Consider the following 20,348-nt stretch of genomic DNA (forward strand, 5'->3'; position numbering starts at 1 on the left):
GTTGCATTCAAGACATAAACAAGACCTTGTTTTCCTCCCTAAGCACTGTGGGTCTTAAACTCTTTCAACAAGCACTTCTTTCTGATGAATGTTCCTCTGCCCTTGGATACCAAGGATATTCCTTTTCAAAGTGAAATATATAGCCATTTATATTCAGCAACTCAACTCTCCTCTTGTTTCAGAAAAGTACAGCTAACCTACACATGTGGGTTGTTTTTTTCTGACTTTTTAATTTATGAATAAGTAAGATTTCAGATAAACTGTTGATTTTTTAAAAAATTTTTATTTTTTTTCCCAACTGTTGATTTTTACTTTGACATCATGCTTTACTTTTCTTACCCAGCTTAATTGCCTTTAGATTTATGGTGACCTTAGTTAAAGAAAAAGTAGGATTATAAAATATTGTAATTCAATGTTTCCCATTCTACCCCAGGAAAAATCTCAATAATTCAGTTCCCCCAAGAAAAGCACAGCAGTTTTAGAAACCTGTAACTGGAGATTAAATTCAGTAGGTAGCACGTGGAGACAATAATGAAAGATTGGATTCAACCAACCATTTCTGTAAAGATGGGGGACACTTGCAGGGTCTATCTGTGGGGCTTCCCCAGTGGCTCAGGTAGTAAAGAATCTGCCTACAGTGCAGGAGGCCCAGGTTCAGTCCCTGGGTTGGGAAGATCCCCTGGTGAAAAAAATGGATGGCAACCCACTCCAGTGTTCTCACCTGGAAAATTCCGTGGACAGAATGTTGTATCAAGTTCTCACTTTCCAATTACAATTTTAACCAGCAGTACTTTACTTTTAAGCCTCCGGCACTCTTTGCTGTTGCTGTAATTGCTAAATTAGTAGGCAGCAAGAGTTGTAGTAGTTCCTGTAATGGATTTTTTCACAGTACAGTGGATATATTAGTGTACGGTGCTATGGGAATACGAGCTACAGATGGTACTAAGCAGGCATCTGTGGATGGGATGACCAGCCTGGTGATATAACAAGCAACAACTAACGGAATACTTTCTAAAATCTCTCCCATGATAAAGGTATTAGCCATTTTTCAAGCCTAACTAACCCCAGGTGTGGAGACTATTGAGTAAGCGTGGGTAGTTGAGGTTGGTAGAGAAGGGGTGACACCATATGCTGAGAGAGAGGAATTACAAGGCTTGAATTCTCAAGTTTCACTATTAATAATAGGTTCAGGGTAAACTTTGTATAGTATTTACATTTCTGCCCCCCGAGGAAAAAAATATGCTTTCCAATTGCCACAATAAATACGTGCTGTACATAAATTCTCAATAGCTTTTTAGGAACTCTGAAGGGTCTGAGATTTACTGTGTCTGCCACAATTTCATGAATGCTGGTAGAAACCGGCAAACTCTTGAGTCAGAGATGAAGGATCATTTATTACTTATAGCAGAAATGGCAAGTATCAGCATTTTTGCAGCCCTTCCCTGAGCCCCGATTCCCACGGAAGGCCAGGTGACCTCACAGGTGTTACAACACAGGAAATGAACCTTAGGAAATTCAAATCTTTGATAATGGGCAGTGAGAAAGATTGCCATTTGCTCAAAGGGAGACAGGATCTCTGATTTCTAAGGCAGCAAGCAAACCTGCCCCTTGCTCCAGAGACAGACACTACCTCTATTGTCCAAGGTTACTTCCTTACACAAAGGAAAAGGCAGACAGCTACCCCCTTGCAAGACAAGCAGAAGCAAGAGACTCATGGAGAACTGTCTCCCAAATGTGCATGGTGTATGTGCATGGTATAATTTTGATTTTAATGAAGCTGTTATTAAGGAGCACCCCTCTCCAACCTAATTTCATTAAGATTGCACATTAGTTATTTTTTGCTGTGCAACATTGTTACCACAAACTTAGTTGTAACACACATGTATTTTTTTTAAGGTAATTGAATTATTCAAAAAAATTTTAATTTATTTTTTAATTGAAGGATAATTGCTTTCCACAATTGTGTTGGTTTGTGCTATCTCACAGTTTCTGCACTTAGGCACCTGGGAATGGCTTAAGTGGCTCCTCTGATTGGGGTCTCATAAAATGCAATGAGAATTTTGCCTGAGACTGTGGTGTCATCTGAAATTCTACTGGAGAAAAACATGCTTTTAATCTCATTCAGGTTGTTGGCAGAATTAAGTTTCTTACAGTTATAGGACTGAAGAATTTGATTTCTTCCTTGCTGTGGTCAGAGGCCACCCTCATTTCTGAGAAGCTACCTGTGGTTCCTTGCCATTTGGGGTTTTCAAATAGGGCCACCTGCTTCCCCAAAGCCAGCAAGGGAGAGGTTGAGCAACTGCAGCAAAATGACCATTGTGGTGTATGTAGAACAATCACGTTTAATATATATTAATATAATATATAAACCATAATATTTGACATATTCTATTGGTGAGTGTCTTCCAATATGTTTATCAAGGGGGCTGGCTGTTGGCTACTTCAGATAATTTATCTGAGAGATGAAAAGTCTTTCTGAGGAGGGGACATCATTCTAGCTGAGACCACAGATGATGAGGACTCAATAGGGATAAGATAGTGGTGAGGAGCATTTTGGAGAAAAGGAACAGAAAGTGGAAAGTGTAGCTGTCCCCAGAGATAGAAAAATATCATCATGCCATTATAAGACCGTATTTTACATGTTTTTTTAATCTGTTTTTTTCCCATCATACAGTGAGTTGTACCAGTATCTTAGATCTTCAATATCTATTTGATAGTAGACAGTGTTGTTGTTATTCAGTCACTAAGTCATGTCCGATTCTTTGTGATCCTGTGGACTGCAACATGCCAGGCCTCCCTGTCCCTCACCATCTCTTGGAGTTTGTCCAAGTTCATGTCCATTGAATTGGTGATGCCATCCAATCATCACATCCTCTGCTGCCCTCTTCTCCTTTTGCCTTCATTCTTTCCCAGCATCAGGTGGCCAAAGTATTGGAGCTTCAGCTTCAGAATCAGTCCTTCCAATGAGTATGCAGGGTTGATTTCCCTTAGGATAGCCTGGTTTGATCTTGCAGTTCAAGGGACTCTCAAAGGAATCTTTTCCAGCACCACAATTCAAAAGAATCAATTCTTCAGTGTTCAGCCTTCTTTACAATCCAGTAAATTTATATAATAAATGGGTAGATTTATTCATTTAGGAAATATCTGACTAAGCTTTCACGTACTAGGTGCCAAAGAACACTCAAACTACCACACAATTGCACTCATCTCACATGCTAGTAAAGTAATGCTTAAAATTCTCCAAGCCAGGCTTCAGCAGTACCGTGAACTTCCAGATGTTCAAACTGGTTTTAGAAAAGGCAGGGGAATCAGAGATCAAATTGCCAACATCTGCTGGATCATTGAAAAGGCAAGAGAGTTCCAGAAAAACATCTATTTCTGCTTTATTGACTATGCCAAAGCCTTTGACTGTGTGGATCACAACAAACTGGAAAATTCTGAAAGAGATGGGAATACCAGACCACCTGACCTGCTTCTGTATGCAGGTCAGGAAGCAACAGTTAGAACTGGACATGGAACAACAGACTGGTTCCAAATAGGAAAAGGAATATGTCAAGGCTGTATATTATCACCCTGCTTATTTAACTTATATGCAGAGTACATCATGAGAAACACTGGGCTGGAAGAAGCACAAACTGGAACCAAGATTGCTGGAAGAAATATCAGTAACCTCAGATATGCAGATGACACCACTCTTACGCAGAAAGTGAAGAAGAACTAAAGAGCCTCTTGATGAAAGTGAAAGAGGAGAGTGAAAAAGTTGGCTTAAAGCTCAACATTCAGAAAACTAAGATCATGGCATCCGGTTCCATCACTTCATGGCAAATAGATGGGGAAACAGTGGAAACAGTGGCTGACTTTATTTTTCTGGGCGCCAAAATCACTGCAGGTGGTGACTGCAGCCATGAAATTAAAGATGCTTACTCCTTGGAAAGAAAGTTGCGACCAAACTAGACAGCATATTGAAAAGCAGAGACATTACTTTGTCAACAAAGGTCCATCTAGTCAAGGCTATGGTTTTTCCAGTGATCATGTATGGATGTGAGAGTTGGACTATAAACAAAGCTGACACCGAAGAATTGATGCTTTCGAACTGTGGTATTGGAGAAGACTCTTGAGAGTCCTTTGGACTGCAAGGAGATCCAACCAGTCCATCCTAAAGGAGATCAGTCCTGGGTGTTCATTGGAAGGACTGATGCTGAAGCTCCAATACTTTGGCTACCTGATGCGAAGAGCTGACTCATTTGAAAAGACCCTGGTGCTGGGAAAGATTGAGGGCAAGGGGAGAAGGGGACGACAGAGGATGAGATGGTTGGATGGCATCACCAACTCAATGGACATGGGTTTGGGTGGACTCCGGAGTTGGTGATGGACAGGGAGGCCTGGTGTGCTGTGGTTCATGGGGTCACAAAGAGTCGGATACAGCTGAGGACTGAACTGAACTAGGTACTTCAGAGATACAAAATGACCATGTGAAGGCCTGTGTCCTCAATGAACTCACAGTTGCCGGGAGCAAAGTTACAAACAATTACTAACACAAAGTGGTCAGTGCCACTGGTGCTACATAACAGCACTGGAATAAAGAAGTCTGGTTCTACTTGCAGAACTCGGGAGACTACATAAAGGTGGCAAAATTAGCACTAAGTCTTGAAGGATACCTAAATTAGTTGAGGGGTATAAACAGCAAAAGGCATTTTAGGCAACTCAATCAGTTTGAGCAAAGACTTGGAACTGGCAAAATACATGGCTGATTGGCAAAAAACCCAAGAAGTTCAGGAGTAGAGTAAAATAAAACCAAGAATATGTGTGAAAAAAATAAGAAGGCAGGAGGCTTGCTGAAGTGAATGAAAAAGACAAGAAGCTAACTCTAACGTGTGTCACTAGCCAAATGGGATAATTCAAACATCACAAAGTATAATGATCGTAACAGACTAAAAGAATCTGATATGTAAAATGCACTCATTCAGTGATACTAGGCAAACAAAATCTTTTTGGTTAACACTGGTGGTTGCTAGGGCAGCACCAATTTCTCTGAAATTTGATAACTAAAGTGAAAAAATCCCTATCAGTTTGAAATGCAGAATCTGCCTGCAATGCAGGAGACCGAGGTTCCATTTCTGGGTGGGGAAGATCCCCTGGAGAAGGGAATGGCAACCCACTTCAGTATTCCTGCCTGGAAAATCCCATGGAGAGATGAGCCTGGAGGGCCACAGGACATGGGATGGCAGAGTTGAACACGACTGAGCAGCTAACAGATACACACAGAAAGGGATAGCAGAATGGGCACGAACATTTACTAATTACCCAGTCCACCACAAACGTTGATATCCAGGACCAGAGGCTGTGCCAAAGGCTAACGTTTATGGAGCTTAGATTCTTCAGTTCGAACAAGCCCCGCGGAAAGGGGATGTCCGAAATGAAGTCCCCAACTATTCTAGAAGGCTCTAAGATTTCCAGGGATTTCCGAAAGAGGCTACAAAGAGTGTGACTGGCAAATGGCTGCAAGGATTTCAGCAGCAACCTTTCCCCCAGTCTGCGCCCCCTGGCGTTGACCGTGGGTGGACCGCTAAATGCTCGTGACTTTTATCACCGGAGCGCCAGTGGGAAGTGAGGCAGTCCCTCTCCGACCCCGCCCTTCTCTCCCCTTCCTCGCCTTTCTCTCCCCCGAGCCCCTCGTCCTTCTCTACACCCGCCCCGCCCTTCTCCCCTTGCCCTCCCCTCCCTAGGCCAGCCCCTCCTTTTCTCCTTTCTTCCCTCCTCTTCCCCCGCCTCACGCTCCCCCCTCTGCGCACTTCCCCGTCCTTCCGCTTCTGCTCCTCGCCTCGCCCCGCCCCTTCCTGTCGTCACTTGACTCCGCCTCTCTCACGCTAGTCCCGCCCTCTCTCCTGGACTAGCGACCTATCTTCGCCGGGCGCTTGCTCTCTGGTCTCTGCGGGGGTTACCATAGCAACGGTGCACGCAGAAGCTAGGTTTTCCTAGTTGGACCTGGCTGGCGGTAGGGAAGAGCCGGCACCATGAGTCACGTAGTGACTATCGAAGAACCCCAGGCCAAACCTCAGGTGTCTCAAACCCGGTTCGGAGGGAAGTCGGGGGCCTGGGGCAACGTCTCTGCCAGTCGAACGTATGATTTCTTATACGGTAAGGGCCGCTCCAGACCTCTCTCCTGAGTTGTCGACACCTGGGCCAGGTGGGCGTCGAGACTGTGGGACCTGGCCGGGAACGCGGCGGACGAAAGACAAGCCTCAGGAGGGATATCTAGTCCGGGTTGTCTTTTGTTGGTTAGGGGCAGCTCCAAGCCCTGCAGGCGGTGGCTCTTAGGCGGGCTGCGGGAAGGAGGCGGTCTCGGAAGCCGCAGGTGCGCTCTGCATCTCAGAGCAGTGAGCAGGGACACCTGATTCTTCTTTACCCTGACAATTTGGCCAGCCCTAAGCAATTGTCCTGAATGCCGTTCCTGGCGTTCTGACTTGGAGATTCACTCAACACTCCTTCATTCAAACTGCATAAAATACCCAAACAGAATGACCTTCCTGCTCGCATTCGCTGGGCAACTCCAAAGTTGGCATTCTGGGTAGGTAAAGAAGGGCCAGGTTGTCTCATCTTTGGTTTTAGGTTTCTCTTTTTATTTGAGCTTATTCTTATCCGTCAAAATATTGCTTGTAAACTAGGTCCACTAGGTCCTTTGGGCCAGTAAAGCCGCAGTTTATTTAATGCCTGATTGTTCATTTATGTTCTGTCTCTTCTACGTGACCATAAATCCCTGAGTTATTTAAGTTCTTGTTCTGTCCATTTTTGTAGCATTCTCAGCACCTTTTCCAGTGCTGGTACATATGTTGGGTGCTAGATAATTTGTTATGAATCATTTATTTACTACTACAATAAATATAATCAGTAAAGAATGAGTTTTTCCCCCATTTTCCCCCTCTTTACCCTGATTTTAACCTTGTGGTATCTCCTCTGAGAATCCCAGGGTTTCTTTTGGATGGGAGTCTTTAGGGTAGCCATTCCCTGGTGTTGGGAATATGTAATGATTGCTTACATTTGTGTATGCTTCACAGTTAACACCATTCTTTTCTACATCTTACCTCATTTATATACTGTTTAACATTTGATTGAATGTTATGGGAATACTTTGTATCTCTCAAGTGCCTCACTCGAAGTGGGTACAATACTTTGTCACTTCCCTGAATCTACATTTGTTGATGGATTAATAACTACACTGCTAATTATAAAGTCTTTTAAATATATTTTTCCTAGCTTCCAAAAATATCATTTAAAAAAATATTTATTTATTGGTTGTGCTGGGTCTTCATTGCTGCGCGAGGGCCTTCTCCAGTTGCAGTGAGTGGGGCTCCTCTAGTTGCAGTGTGAGGGCTTCTCATTGCAGCGGTGTCTCTTGTTGCGAAGCCCGGGCTCTGGGGACAGGGCCTTCAGTCGTTGTGGCCTGGGGGCTCCACAGTTGTGGTGCACGGGCTTATTGTCCCATGGCGTGTGGGACCTTCCTGGACCAGGAGTTGAACCCATGTCCCCTGCATTGCCCGGCAGATTCTTTACCACTGAGCTATCACTGAAGTCCCCAAAATATCTTCTTGGGTTTATCATTTGTCATGAGCTCTTTCCTCCTTTCTTTTCTCTCTCTATAGAATAAACAGTGGTTGCACCAATTTTCATTCCGACTAAGAGTGTAGGAGAGTTTCTTTTTCTTCACACTCTCTCCAGCATTTATTATTTGTATGCTTGTTAATGGCCATTCTGATGTGAGATGATACCTCACTGTAGTTTTGATTTGCATTTCTGTATTAATTAGTGATATTAAACATCTTTTCATGTGCCTGTGGGCCATCTGTATGCCTTCTTGGAGAAATGTTTAGGTCTTCTGGCCATTTTTAAATTGGGTTGTTTGTTTGTTTGATATTAAGCTGTATGAGCTGTTGGTATATTTTGGAAACTAATCATTTGTTGTAGCATCATTTAGAAATATTTTCTCCCACTTTGTAGGTAGTTTTGTTTATGTTTTCCTTTGTTGTGATAAAGCTTCTAGGCTTAATTAGATACTGTTTATTTCTGTTCCCAAAACATCTTGTTGCAATGTATGTCAGAGTCTTCTGCCTATATTTTCCTATAGAAGTTTTATCCAGTCTTACATTTAGGTCTTTAATCAATTTGAGTTTCTTTTTATATATGATATTGGAGAATGTTCTAATTTCATTCTTTTACATGTAGCTGTCCAGTTTTTCTCAGAACCATTTACTGAAGAGGCTGACTTTTCTCCATTGTGTATTCTCACCTACTTTTCTTAGATTAATTGACCATAAGTGTATGGGTTTACTGCTGGACTGTCCTGTTCAGTTGATCTATATGTCTATTTCTGTGTCAGTGTCAGACAGTTTTGATTATAGTAGCTTTGTAATATTGTCTGAAGCCAGATAGTGTGATTTCTCCAGCTCTGTTCTTCTCTCTCAAGATTATTTTGGCTATTCAGGGTCTTTTGTGTTTTCATCCAAATTAAAAATTATTTTGTTCTAATTCTGTGAAAATGCCATTGGTAATGTAATAGGGATTGCATTGAATCTGTAGTTTCCATTGGGTAGTATGGTCATTTTAACAATATGAATTCTTCCATTTCAGGAACACGTATATCTTTCCATTTGTTTGTGTCATCTTCAGTTTCTTTCATTAGTGTCCTATAGTTTTCAGAGTAGAGATCTTTTGCCTTCTTAGGTAGGTTTATTCCTAGGTATTTTATTCTTTTTAATGCAATTGTAAATGAAATTGTTTCCTTAATTGTTTCTGATATTTCCTTGTTAGTGTACAGAAATGCAATAGATTTCTATAAATTTTGTATCTTGCAGCTTTATCACATTTACTGGTGAGCTCTAGTAGTTTTCTGGTAGTTTCTTTAGGGTTTTCTGTGTGTAGCATCATGTCATATACAAACAGTGACAATTTTATTTTTTTTTTTAATCTGATTCCTTTTAAAAAAATACTTATTTTTATTTATTTGGCTGCACTGGGTCTTAGTTGCAGAACGTGATATCTTTTGAATGGTAGCATGCAAGCTCTTAGTTGTAACATGTGGGATCTAGTTCCCTGACCAGGGATTGAACTCAGGCCCCTTGCATTGGGAGCAGAGTCTCAGCCACTGGACCACCAGAGAAGTCCCTGGATTCCTCTTCTTTTTCTTTTCTGATTGCCATGAATAGGACATCCGAAACTATGTTGAATAAGAGTGGTGAGAGTGAGCATCCTTGTCTTGTTCCTGATCTTAGAGGAAATATTTCAGCTTTTACATTGAGTATGATGTTAGCTATGGTTTTGTTATATATGGCCTTTGTTATGGTTAGGTAGGTTCCCTCTATGCCCACTTTCTGAAGGGTTTTTTTAAAATCACAAATGGATATTGAATTTTATAAAAAGTTTTTTCTGAATCTGTTGAGATGTTCATATGGTTTTTATCTTCAATTTGTTAATGTGGTGTATCACATTGACTGATTTGCAGATATTGAAAACTCCTTGTATCTCTGCATTAAATCCTACTTTATTATGGTGTGTGATCCTTTTAATGTATTGTTGGAGTCAGTTTGCTGGTATCTTGTTGAGAATTTTTGCATCTATGTTCATTAGTGATATTGGCCTATAATTTTCTTTGTTTGTGATCTTTCCTGGTGGCTCAGACAGTAAAGAATCTTTCTGCAGTGTGGGGGAACTGGGTTCAATCCCTGGGTCGGGAAGATCCATGGAAAAGGGAATGGCTACCCATTCCAGTATTCTTGCCTGGAGAATTCCATGGACAGAGGAGCTGAGTTGGACATGACTGAGTGACAGTTTCATTTTTTGTTTGGTTTTGGTATCAGGTTGATGGTGGCCTTGTGGAATGAGTTTGGAACTGTTCTTTCTTCTGCAATTTTTGGGAATAGTTTCAGAAGGATAGGTGTTAACTTTTCTCTGAATGTTTCATGAAATTGACTTGTGAAGCCATCTGGTCCTGGACTTTTGTTTGCTGGACTTGTTTTATTTTATATTGTTTTTGGCTGTGTCATGCAGCTTGTGGGATCTTAGTGTCTTGACCAGGGGGTTGAACCCACACCCCTGCATTGAAAGGCAAAGTATTAACCACTGGACCACCAGGGAAGCCCCTCAAATACATTTTTTGATCCCCTTTTCTCTTTCTTCTTCTAGAACCCCTATTATGTGTAGGTTGGCACATTTTGTATTATCCCATAGAGTTTGTATGTTGCCTTTACTTTTTTCATTCATCTTTCCACTGTTCTGATTGAATAATTTCCTATTCTGTCTTCCAGATCGCTTATCATTCTTCTGTGTCCTTTAGTCTGCTGTTCATTGCTTTTAGATTGGTTTTTATCTCAGCAATGGAATTGTCTAATTTTGACTGGTTCACCTTTATAGTTTCTATTAATAGTTCCTTGTTACAGTGATCTGCATTTCTACTGATATGTTTCTTAATTCCTTTAGCATTTTTATTATCTTCTCTTTGAACTCAAGGTCTAAAAGACTGGTGAGGACTGTTTCATTATTTGTTCTTTCAGGGCATTTCTTTTGTTCTTTTGATTTGAAATAGTTTCTATGCTTTTTAATTTTACTTACCTTTTCCTATCTCTCTGAATTTAGGAGAAACCGCTCTCTACTGTGGTCTTGAAGGGATGTTTTTACGTAGGGTTGTCCCTGCATAGATGCTGTGTCTTGAGTCCTTTGGTGGGCGCACTGGTTTTGGTATGGATGCGTGCCATGTCTTTCCTCAGGCTGGGCTGGTTGTTATCCCCTGGGTGGGAAGTGTGGTTGGCTTGTAGTGTTTGCAGCCTGTGCGGGATGTGAGGCAGGGCTTCTTCTTAGCTCCATGGCTGTCATCATCCTGTTGGGAGTGGGGTGCACTCCCCAGTTGTTTGAGTAGAAGGCTTAAGGGTTGAGTTTGATCACACTCTGTAGCCCTTGAGTGTGCACCCTGCCCCAAGGGAAGTGAATCCTGAAGCAAGTAAGGTCTGTGAGGTCACAGAATACCTGTGTCTCACCTGTGTAGACATCCGTGCTCAGAAGCAGCCCAGATTCATGTCCCTTTCTCTGTTGTATTCATCCCAGATCTAGGGCAGGGCTGCGTTGTGCGGTGACTGGGGGTCAGGTGGTTGTGGCTGCAGGAGCTGCTTTGTCACCTGCGATCTGGGCTGCCTCTATGCCTCTTCTCCCAGTCTTCTCTTTCTACCCCAGATGTAGTGCTGAGCTGTGGTGTGGAGTGGGTGGAACCAGCGTGCTCTTGCTGGGAAATAAACTGCTGCGTACTAGTATCTGCACCCTCTTATGGTGCCACCAGGTATGCATGCTGGCAGTATCTGCCCAGCTAGACCCACCACCCACTGTGTGCCCATTTATAATGGGGTCTGCAGCTCCCCCAGATCACACCTCAGGCCCTCCGACCTGTCTCTGCATGGCTAGACCAAGTCTCTGCCCAGATCTCACATTAGGCTGTGGTGTAGACTGAGGGGGCCAGGGCATTTGCCTGTTTGGGTTGGGAAGTGCGGTAAAGTGGCAACCGCTCTCTTGGCCCTGACTGTTAGTGAGCCGGCACACATACACTCCTTATGAGTAGAGTCCAGCCTTCTTCAGTCTGTCTGTCTCAGTGAATTTCCTAGCAGGCGAGGGGTTTTTTCTTGTCTGTGCAGGATCCCAGGAATGGGATGGCAAAATTGTGGCTTGACCCACTTGCTCCCTAGAGTGAAGGTCCACCCATGTGGACCTTCTCTTCCTTTCAGATCCCTCCCAGGGATGCAGGTCCCAACCTGATGCCTTTTTTCTGTTTTCTTTTGCATCCTACCTTGCTTCCCAAATGTTGCTACTGGTAAAGAATCCACCTGCCAATGCAGGAGACTTAAAGAGATGTGGGTTTGATCCCTGGTCAGGAAGATCCACTGGAGGAGGGCATGGCAACCCACTCCATGCCTGGAGAATCCCATGGACAGAGGAGCCTTGTGGGCTACAGTTCAGAGGGTCGCAAACAGTTGGACATGACTGAAGCGACTCAGCACACATAGCACCCTGTTACATGGAGCTATTTATTGTAGTTTTGGTTGTTTGTATAGAAGTCCTGCTGCCAGTTTCCAGCTAGTTTTCACTGAGAATTGTTCTACATGTAGATGTATCTTTGATGTGTTTTGGGGGGGAGGTGAGCTCTCTGTCCTCTTATTCCACCATCTTGATCCCCTTGGTTGCTGACTTCTTGAAGCCTTGGTTTCCTTTTCTATAAAATGGAGACCTCGTGCTTACCTCATTAACTTTTTGAGAATTAAAAGGAATACTGCACACGAAGCACTCAATACTGTCTAGGAATAAGTAGTGATAACCTGATGATTGCTATTGCTTGGGGCTTCCCTTCGTGGCTCAGTGGTAAAGAATACATTTGCAATGCAGGTGCCACAGGAGATGCGAGTTTGATTCCTTGGTTGGGAAGATTCCCCAGAAGAGAGCATGGCAACCCACTCCAGTGTTCTTTTTTTAAAATATTAATTTATTTTAATTGGAGGCTAATTACAATATTGTAGTGGTTTCTGCCGTACATTGACATGAATCAGCCATCCACTCCAGTATTCTTGCCTGGAAAATTCCATGGGCAGAGGAGCCTGGCAGGCTAAAGTCCATGGGGTCACAAAGAGTCAGACATGATTGAAGTGACATTGCATGCACACTATTGCTTGGGCATCTGAGAGGCCTCTCCACTGCCCTTTGAGCACTGATTTTGAGCACAGTTGTAGACTGTGCTCAGTTGACTTATATGCAGAGTACATCATGACAAACTCTGGGCTGGTTGAAGCACAAGCTGGAATCAAGATTGCTGGGAGAAATATCAATAACCTCAGATATGCAGATGACACCACCCTTATGGCAGAAAGTGAAGAAGAACTAAAGAGCCTCTTGATGAAAGTGAAGAGGAGAGTGAAAAAGTTGGCTTAAAGCTCAGCATTCAGAAAACTAAGATCATGGCATCTGGTCCCATCACTTCATGACAAATAGATGGGGAAGCAATGGAGACAGTGACAGACTTTATTTTTTGGGGCTCCAAAATCACTGCAGATGGTGACTGCAGCCATGAAATTAGAAGATGCCTGCTCCTTGGGAGAAAGGTTATGACCAACCTAGGCAGCATATTAAAAAGCAGATACATTACTTTGAGAACAAAGGTCTGTCTAGTCAAGGCTATAGTTTTCCAGTAGTCATGTATGGATGTGGGAGTTGGACTATAAAGAAAGCTGAATGCCAAAGAATTGATGCTTTTGAACTGTGGTGTTGGAGAAGACTCTTGAGAGTCCTTTGAACTGCAAGGAGATCCAACTAGTCCATCCTAAAGGAAATCAGTCCTGAATATTCATTGGAAGGACTGATGCTGAAGCTGAAACTCTAATACTTTGGCCACCTGATGCGAAGAACTGACTCATTTGAAAAGAACCCCGATTCTGGGAAAGATTGAAGGCGGGAGGAGAAGGGGATGACAGAGGATAAGATGGTTGGAAGGCATCACCGACTCAATGGACATGAGTTCGAGTAAACTCCAGGAGTTGGTGATGGACAAGGGAGGCTTGGCCTGCTGCAGTCCATGGGGTCGCAAAGAGTCAGACATGACTGAGCGACTGAACTGAACTGTAGACTATGTTATAAAATGCATAGTCTACATATATAGTCATAAAATATACATAGTCAAAAATCATACAGTACATTGTTGTCTGTAGATTCAAAAATGTTTCTATAGATATCATTTTCACATTCCTTATGGAAATATGAATAAGAGGAGAATGTTTTATTATCCAGACTTAGGGGAAATGTGGGTTAAATTAATTTCAGATGACCAGCACAATTGCAGCCATTGACCCAGTGATATCAAGTTGAGAAGTGGTGGAAATTGGACTGATTAGGAATGAAGAGGCCGAATTTTATGCCCTCAAATTATAGGCTACTGAATTTGAAGTGAGAATGAATGCACCTATTTAGACAGAAGAATATAGCTTCAACACCACTAATATGTTGGAAATAGTATAAGACAAAGTGAAATTTCTGTATTCTCTTGTCTTCTGTTTTAAGTGATTTAAAAGGTATCATTGGATCAGTGGTTGTGATTGTTTTGTTTGTTTTGGCTAGCTGGGTCTTCGCTGTGGTGCACGGGTTTCTCTTGTTGTGAAGCACAGGCTCTAGAACATGTGGGCTCAATATGTGCAGTCCACAGCCTCAGTAGTTGCAGCTCATGGGCTTCTCTAATTGTGGTTCACGGGCCCAGTTGTCCCACAGCATGTGGGATCTTAGTTCCCAGACCAGGGATTGAACCCACGTCCCCTGTGTTGGAAGGTGGATTTTCAACCACTGGACCACCAGGGAAGTCCTCCATGGTTGTGATTGTGCTGTTCATCTGAAATTGGGTAACTAGTTGAGGAAGTCATTAAGTTCTGGAAATTGACAAATCATCTAAATTCAAGAGACTTAATTCTAAATCACAATAACAATTTAATAATTTCTGCAGAGAAACATACGTTTCCAAGATGTCTAGACTAGTTCAAGGTATTTGTCTAGACATATCTACTTAAGAAATCAAGTCTATATCTGAAGATTGCTTGTGAATTTAATGTCAAATTGTTTGGTTTTTAAGTGATAGTAAAATCAATCATGAATATTCATTGTCACTTTAAAGGTATACCTAACAAACACATACTTAACAGCAACAGGGCAATCTTATTTGAACTTGGAGGAAATAACTTAGTTCCATTTTAAGGGGTGAATTCTAAAAATAGCTGACCTTACTTATCTCTTACTGGCGAATGACATTTTCTTACCCTGTCTACCAGCTCTGGGTGATACACTGTTAAGTTTGTATCTTCCCTGTGAACTGAATATCGGAGGTAGTACCCAAAGTTATTGTTTCTTTCCCTTGGAAATGGGTGTAGTGTCTGTGTATACATGGTCCTTCCTCTTAGAGTATTTCCAGAGCTATCCAGACCCAGAAGGTGGTTTGTTCATAAGAGAGAAGAGAACCTGTTGAGGTTATGGTGCTTGAAAACATGTTTAGCCGCCTTTTTGCATTCCGATTCTGTTCACTGACGTTGGAGTATACAGAGAATGCATGCATCTCACAGACTCTCACTGATGGTGAGTAATAGAGCTATGAGCTGCTGCAGTTAGATGATATCTGAATTTTCTAATTTGTTTTCCAATTAAGAAATTACATTTCTTTACTGTTTTTTTCTACCTGGGAGTAGATATGTGCTATATTTGTGGTCTTCCTTATACTGCTTTACTGTTTATTTCACAGACCCATTGTTTATTGTATCAAGTGAGAAAGACCACAACCAGGCGAATATTCAGGCCACCATGATTCGAAGCAAACTGGTAGGTCTTCTTCATCTGCTAAGGCAGCCTAATGTACCTGAACCATCTAATTTGGCTAACTGTGTTGATCAAATTTTCTAATCACCAAATCTCCACTGGATTTTATATTCTGCAGAAATTTCTTTGCCATGGTTACCAGGGGACAAGATGTTTTAATACTTGTGGCCCAATGTGAGGATTAACTAACTAATAGTGAATAAAGGACTCACGATAACCTAAATTATTTCAATGAGAAAAGTAATAGATGCCTGTGTTGAAAAAATTCCAGTAGTGCAAAAGCATATATGGTATAAAATAAATGCTACCCTTAGCTCTCTTCACATAATCACTCCTTGTCATCAGTTTCTTCAGTATCCTTCTAGAGACAGTCTATACATATACCAATAGCCTATGCCATATAGACGGTTTTGTACCTTTCAAAAGTTTGCAGTAGTAAAATACTTTAGAATATCTAGTATAATTTTGTTCTTTTTCCCTTTGCCCTCCTATCTTAACATTAGAGAAGGGTTCCCAGGTTTAGAACCATGTTCAGCAGCATGTTCCATTATCCAAGATATTCTGTTTATTGGAGCAAGGCAGATCCTGTTCCATCATTCATCAGTCGGGACTGGAAGCGACATGAGGAAAGGCACAGAGAAACCCTCCAGCAACTTGCTGCGTAAGTGTCAGTTAGCTCCAGCTGCTATTCGTGTGTTTGATGAATGCATTTTTCTTCTTAAAAAGTTTTGTTTATTCATTCTGTATTATTTTAAAATGTACAATTGTGATGTTATACCTAGACCAGTTGAGCTCAAATTCTCTTTCTTAACCCCTTTGACCAAAACAGTCTGGATTCGGGAGCAACAGGTACAGGTTTATTGGTTAGTATTAGGTTGGTACAAAAGTAATTGTGATTTCAGACTGTGAATTTTATTTATTTATTTTTATTTTTTCCCAATTATTTTTATTAGTTGTAGGCTAATTACTTTACAATATTGTAGTGGTTTTTGCCACACATTGACATGAATCAGCCTTGGATTTACATGTGTTCCCCATCCTGAACCCCCCTCCCACCTCCCTCCCCATCCCATCCCTCTGGGTCTTCCCAATGCACCAGCCCCAAGCGCTTGTCTCATGCATCCAACCTGGACTGGCTATCTGTTTCACACTTGATAATATACATGTTTCGATGCTGTTCTCTCAGATCATCCCACCCTCGCCTTCTCCCATAGAGTCCAAAAGTCTGTTCTATACATCTGTGTCTCTTTTTCTGTCTTGCATATAGGGTTATTATTACCATTTTTCTAAATTCCATATATATGCATTAGTATACTGTATTGGTGTTTATCTTTCTGGCTTACTTCACTCTGTATAATGGGCTCCAGTTTTATCCATCTCATTAGAACTGATTCAAATGAATTCTTTTTAATGGCTGAGTAATATTCCATTGTGTATATGTACCACAGTTTTCTTGTCCATTCGTCTGCTGATGGGCATCTAGGTTGCTTCCATGTCCTGGCTATTATAAACAGTGCTGAGATGAACATTGGGGTACACATGTCTCTTTCAGATCTGGTTTCCTCGGTTTATACAGACTGTGAATTTTAAATCATTATAACGAGGCTCAAACACATCTTTATTAATCAAAATAGGAACCATTACAGTCAATACATCTTTGCCAATGAGAAATGAGTTGGTTTGTTCCTGTAGCATAAAAATACAAGTTTCAGGATTTGATGAACTCTTGGAAAGCATTTTCTGCCTTCTGCTGGTTGTGGAAGCGTTTTCCTGGTAAAAAGTTGTTGAAATTCTTGAAGAAGTGGTAGTTGGTTGGTGAGAGATCAGGTAAATATGGCAAATGAGGCAAAACTTTGTAGCCCAATTTGTTCAACTTTTGGAGCACTGGCTGTGCAACTTGCAGTCAGGCATTGTGGAGAAGAATTGGGTCCACTCTGTTGACGAATAGTGGCTGCAGGTATTGCAGTTTTTGGTGCATTTCATTGATTTGCTGAGCATACTTCTCAGATGTAATAGTCTTGCTGGGATTCAGAAAAATGTGATAGATCAGACAGACAGCAGATCACCAAAACAATGACCATGACCTTTTTTTGGTGCACGTTTGGTTTGGGGAAGTGTTTTTGGAGCTGCTTCTCTGTCCAATCACTGAGCTAGTTGTTGCCAGTTTTATAAAATCTACTTTTTGTCACATGTCATAATCCGATCGAGAAGTGGTTCAGTGTTGTGTAGAATAAGAGATGACATTTCAAAACAGTGGTTTTTTTGATTTGCAGTCAGTTCATGAAGCACCGTTATCAAGCTTCTTCACATTTCCAATTTGCTTCAAATGCCAAATGGCTGTAGAAAGGTTGACATTGAGTTCTTCGGCAGCTACTTATGTAGTTGTATGAGGATCAGTTTCCATGCTGGCTCTCAATTGATCATTGTCAACTCCGGATGACCTGCCACTATGCTCCTCATCTTCAAGGCTCTTGTATCCTTTGCAAAACTTCTTTAATCACCACTGCACTATATGTTTGTTAGCAAGTTCTGGGCCAAATGCATTGTTGATGTTGCTAGTTTCCTGCCCTGCTTTATGACCCATTTTGAACTTGAATAAGAAAATTGCTTGAATTTACTTTTCATTTAACATCATTTCTGCAGTCTAAAATAAATATAAAATAAACAGAAAGTGATGTCATTAGCAAAAGAAAATATAAAACAAGAAATGAGCATTAAAATGATGTATAACATAACCACATTTCCAGTATCAAATGGCTAAGTTCAACAGTGCAAAACGACAGTTACTTTTGCACCAACCTAATAGGTGTTCTCCAAAGGTTATAGTATATATTACATGATAGCTTACCACCGAAGGTAGAGGTGACTGCATCTGTAGTTTCTGTGATCTATCTTAGAAATTGCAAGTGTACTTTTCTGCTAGTATCCAAGTATACTTTTTGGAGACCTGCAACCAAAGCACCTTCAGCGACAGGTCTGTCAAATCCCTTATTCGTTTAAAGAATGTTTACAAGTTCATACATAGTAAATTTCTTTTAAAATGCTACCTTACAGCCTAGACATAAAAATTTGTTTTTTTAAATTTTGTAATTCTCATGCACTGTTAACTAAAATGAGCATTTTTGTATGTGGAGTTTCATAACTTTACTCATTTATTAGCTTTCAGTTCCTCTTGTTGGCTCCTGGTTTCCTGGCTCAGGAGAAGTAATTGTTGAAGTCTGAGATGTAGGACAGTAAGACATGTTATAGAAGACTTTGCTCTCAGTCTCAGGTGTATCTGTGGATCTCCTACTTTATAGATATAGAAATATGAGATAGGGGCTTCCCCGGTGGTGCTAGTGGTAAAGAATCTGTCTGCCAATGCAGGAGATACAAGAGACATGGGTTCGATCCCTGGGATGGGAAAATTCCCCGGTTAAAAAGTGGCAACCACTCCAGTATTCTTGCCTGGAAAACTCCATGGACAGAGGAACCTGGTGGGGTATAGTCCATGGGATCACAAAGAATCAGACACGATTTAGCAACTGAGAATGAATATGAAATAAAAATTATATTTGGAAATAATATGTTTGACTTGAATAATGTTTTCCTGCTTTGTTTTAGAATTGATGCTGCTTTTCAGATGCCTCAAGAAGTTTATGAAGATCCTGATGTTACTGGAAAGAATCGCTATAAATATTTTGAAAGGTAGGAAATAATTACTGATGAATATGAGCCCTAATGTTATCAGAGACCTCTTTGTAATAATGATAGAAGCTCTCATATTTAAGTCATGCAATATGCCAGGTATCACTTTATAAGTGCTTTACATATATAACATCAATTTTCAGAACAGAAATATAGGATAGGATATATCATCCCCATTTTACAGTTAGGAAGCTGAGACCAAAAGAGGAGAAGTAAATTGCTCAAGGTTACTTTATTATAAATTATCAAGTGTAGAGCTGGGATTCCAACTAAGTCTGCTTGAGCTTAGAGATACTAATTGCAAATAAGAATGTATCTTTGAGAACAAAATGAAGTCATCAAATAAAGTGAGACAGAGCAAAGACACCATGACAGCTATAGTGCAGGGAAAAGTGTTAAAAGAGGGCAGATAGGTGACATTTGCTGTCTTTGTGTAAATGTTACCAAAACCAACATAGTCAAAAGATTCACCTTGTTTCGTTCGTGATGAATACACACGTATAATAATCATACACTCAGATTAGATAAAAATAAGATGAGGATTTCCTTCAGGGTCCTACCTGAGTTAGCAAAATAGACTTGATGTCATACGTACATAAGTTCATTTGAGAAAGTAAATTTGTAATGCACATTATTTATGAACAACCTCCTTATGGATGTTTTATGATGCTGAGTTTTTCAGAGAAATGTTAAATTCTTTACATAGTATACTCAGTTTCTAGACTTTCGGGGTGGGGGGGATGTTTAAAGTAAATCATTGGAGATTTCAGAATATCTCAGGGAACTTGAGAAGCTGCTGGGAACTAATGACCAGCTGGAGCCTAAGTGTAGGGCACTGTTTCTCAGGTGTGGCTTGTTTTCCATCTGCAGCAAACACATGGGGATGTTTATTACAGATGCAGATTAATTGGCTCTACCTTGTATCCACTGAGTCTGCTGGGCTAGACCTGTGGTTTTGAATTTTAAACATGAATCTTCCCACTCCCCAGTGATTTTGTATGTGCCAAAGTTTGAGAATTGCTGATACACAAAGTATTCAAACTCACTGATTTTAAGGGACAAATATTGGAAGTAGTAGAAAACTCAGCAAGCACACAATGCAAAAGTCCCACGTTTGTGATTTCCTTTCTTCCCCAGGCCTTTCCTTCCATTTTATCAGCAGATGCCACTCAGTGTTGTTTTTGCATCAACCAGGTAAGTAAGCGTTATTTTAAAACTTTTTTCCAGTTTATTTTATTTATTATTTGCTTCCATATTTGTTTCTAGAAGATAGTTCTCTGAATCATTATTTT

The 20,348-nt window shown here is 41.0% G+C and overlaps 1 protein-coding gene across 3 annotated transcripts in view; it reads left to right on the plus strand.

Annotated features, from left to right (window-relative positions):
* Positions 1 to 5,847: 5,847 nt before the first annotated feature.
* Positions 5,848 to 20,348, plus strand: part of CFAP91 (cilia and flagella associated protein 91) — a 101,836-nt gene continuing 87,335 nt past the window's right edge. For all 3 annotated transcript variants that reach the window (XR_011487208.1, XM_070466017.1, XM_070466018.1), the window contains exons 1-5: positions 5,848 to 6,138; positions 15,296 to 15,372; positions 15,873 to 16,030; positions 18,973 to 19,056; positions 20,194 to 20,250. Coding sequence is in view for 2 of the 3 variants with exons in the window: in XM_070466017.1 (XP_070322118.1) it covers positions 6,015 to 6,138; positions 15,296 to 15,372; positions 15,873 to 16,030; positions 18,973 to 19,056; positions 20,194 to 20,250 (500 nt within the window). In the remaining variant the exon portion in view is untranslated. The remainder of the gene's footprint in view (positions 6,139 to 15,295; positions 15,373 to 15,872; positions 16,031 to 18,972; positions 19,057 to 20,193; positions 20,251 to 20,348) is intronic.

Source organism: Odocoileus virginianus, chromosome 4 (assembly GCF_023699985.2).
Source record: "Odocoileus virginianus isolate 20LAN1187 ecotype Illinois chromosome 4, Ovbor_1.2, whole genome shotgun sequence".
Classification (NCBI taxonomy): domain Eukaryota; kingdom Metazoa; phylum Chordata; class Mammalia; order Artiodactyla; family Cervidae; genus Odocoileus; species Odocoileus virginianus.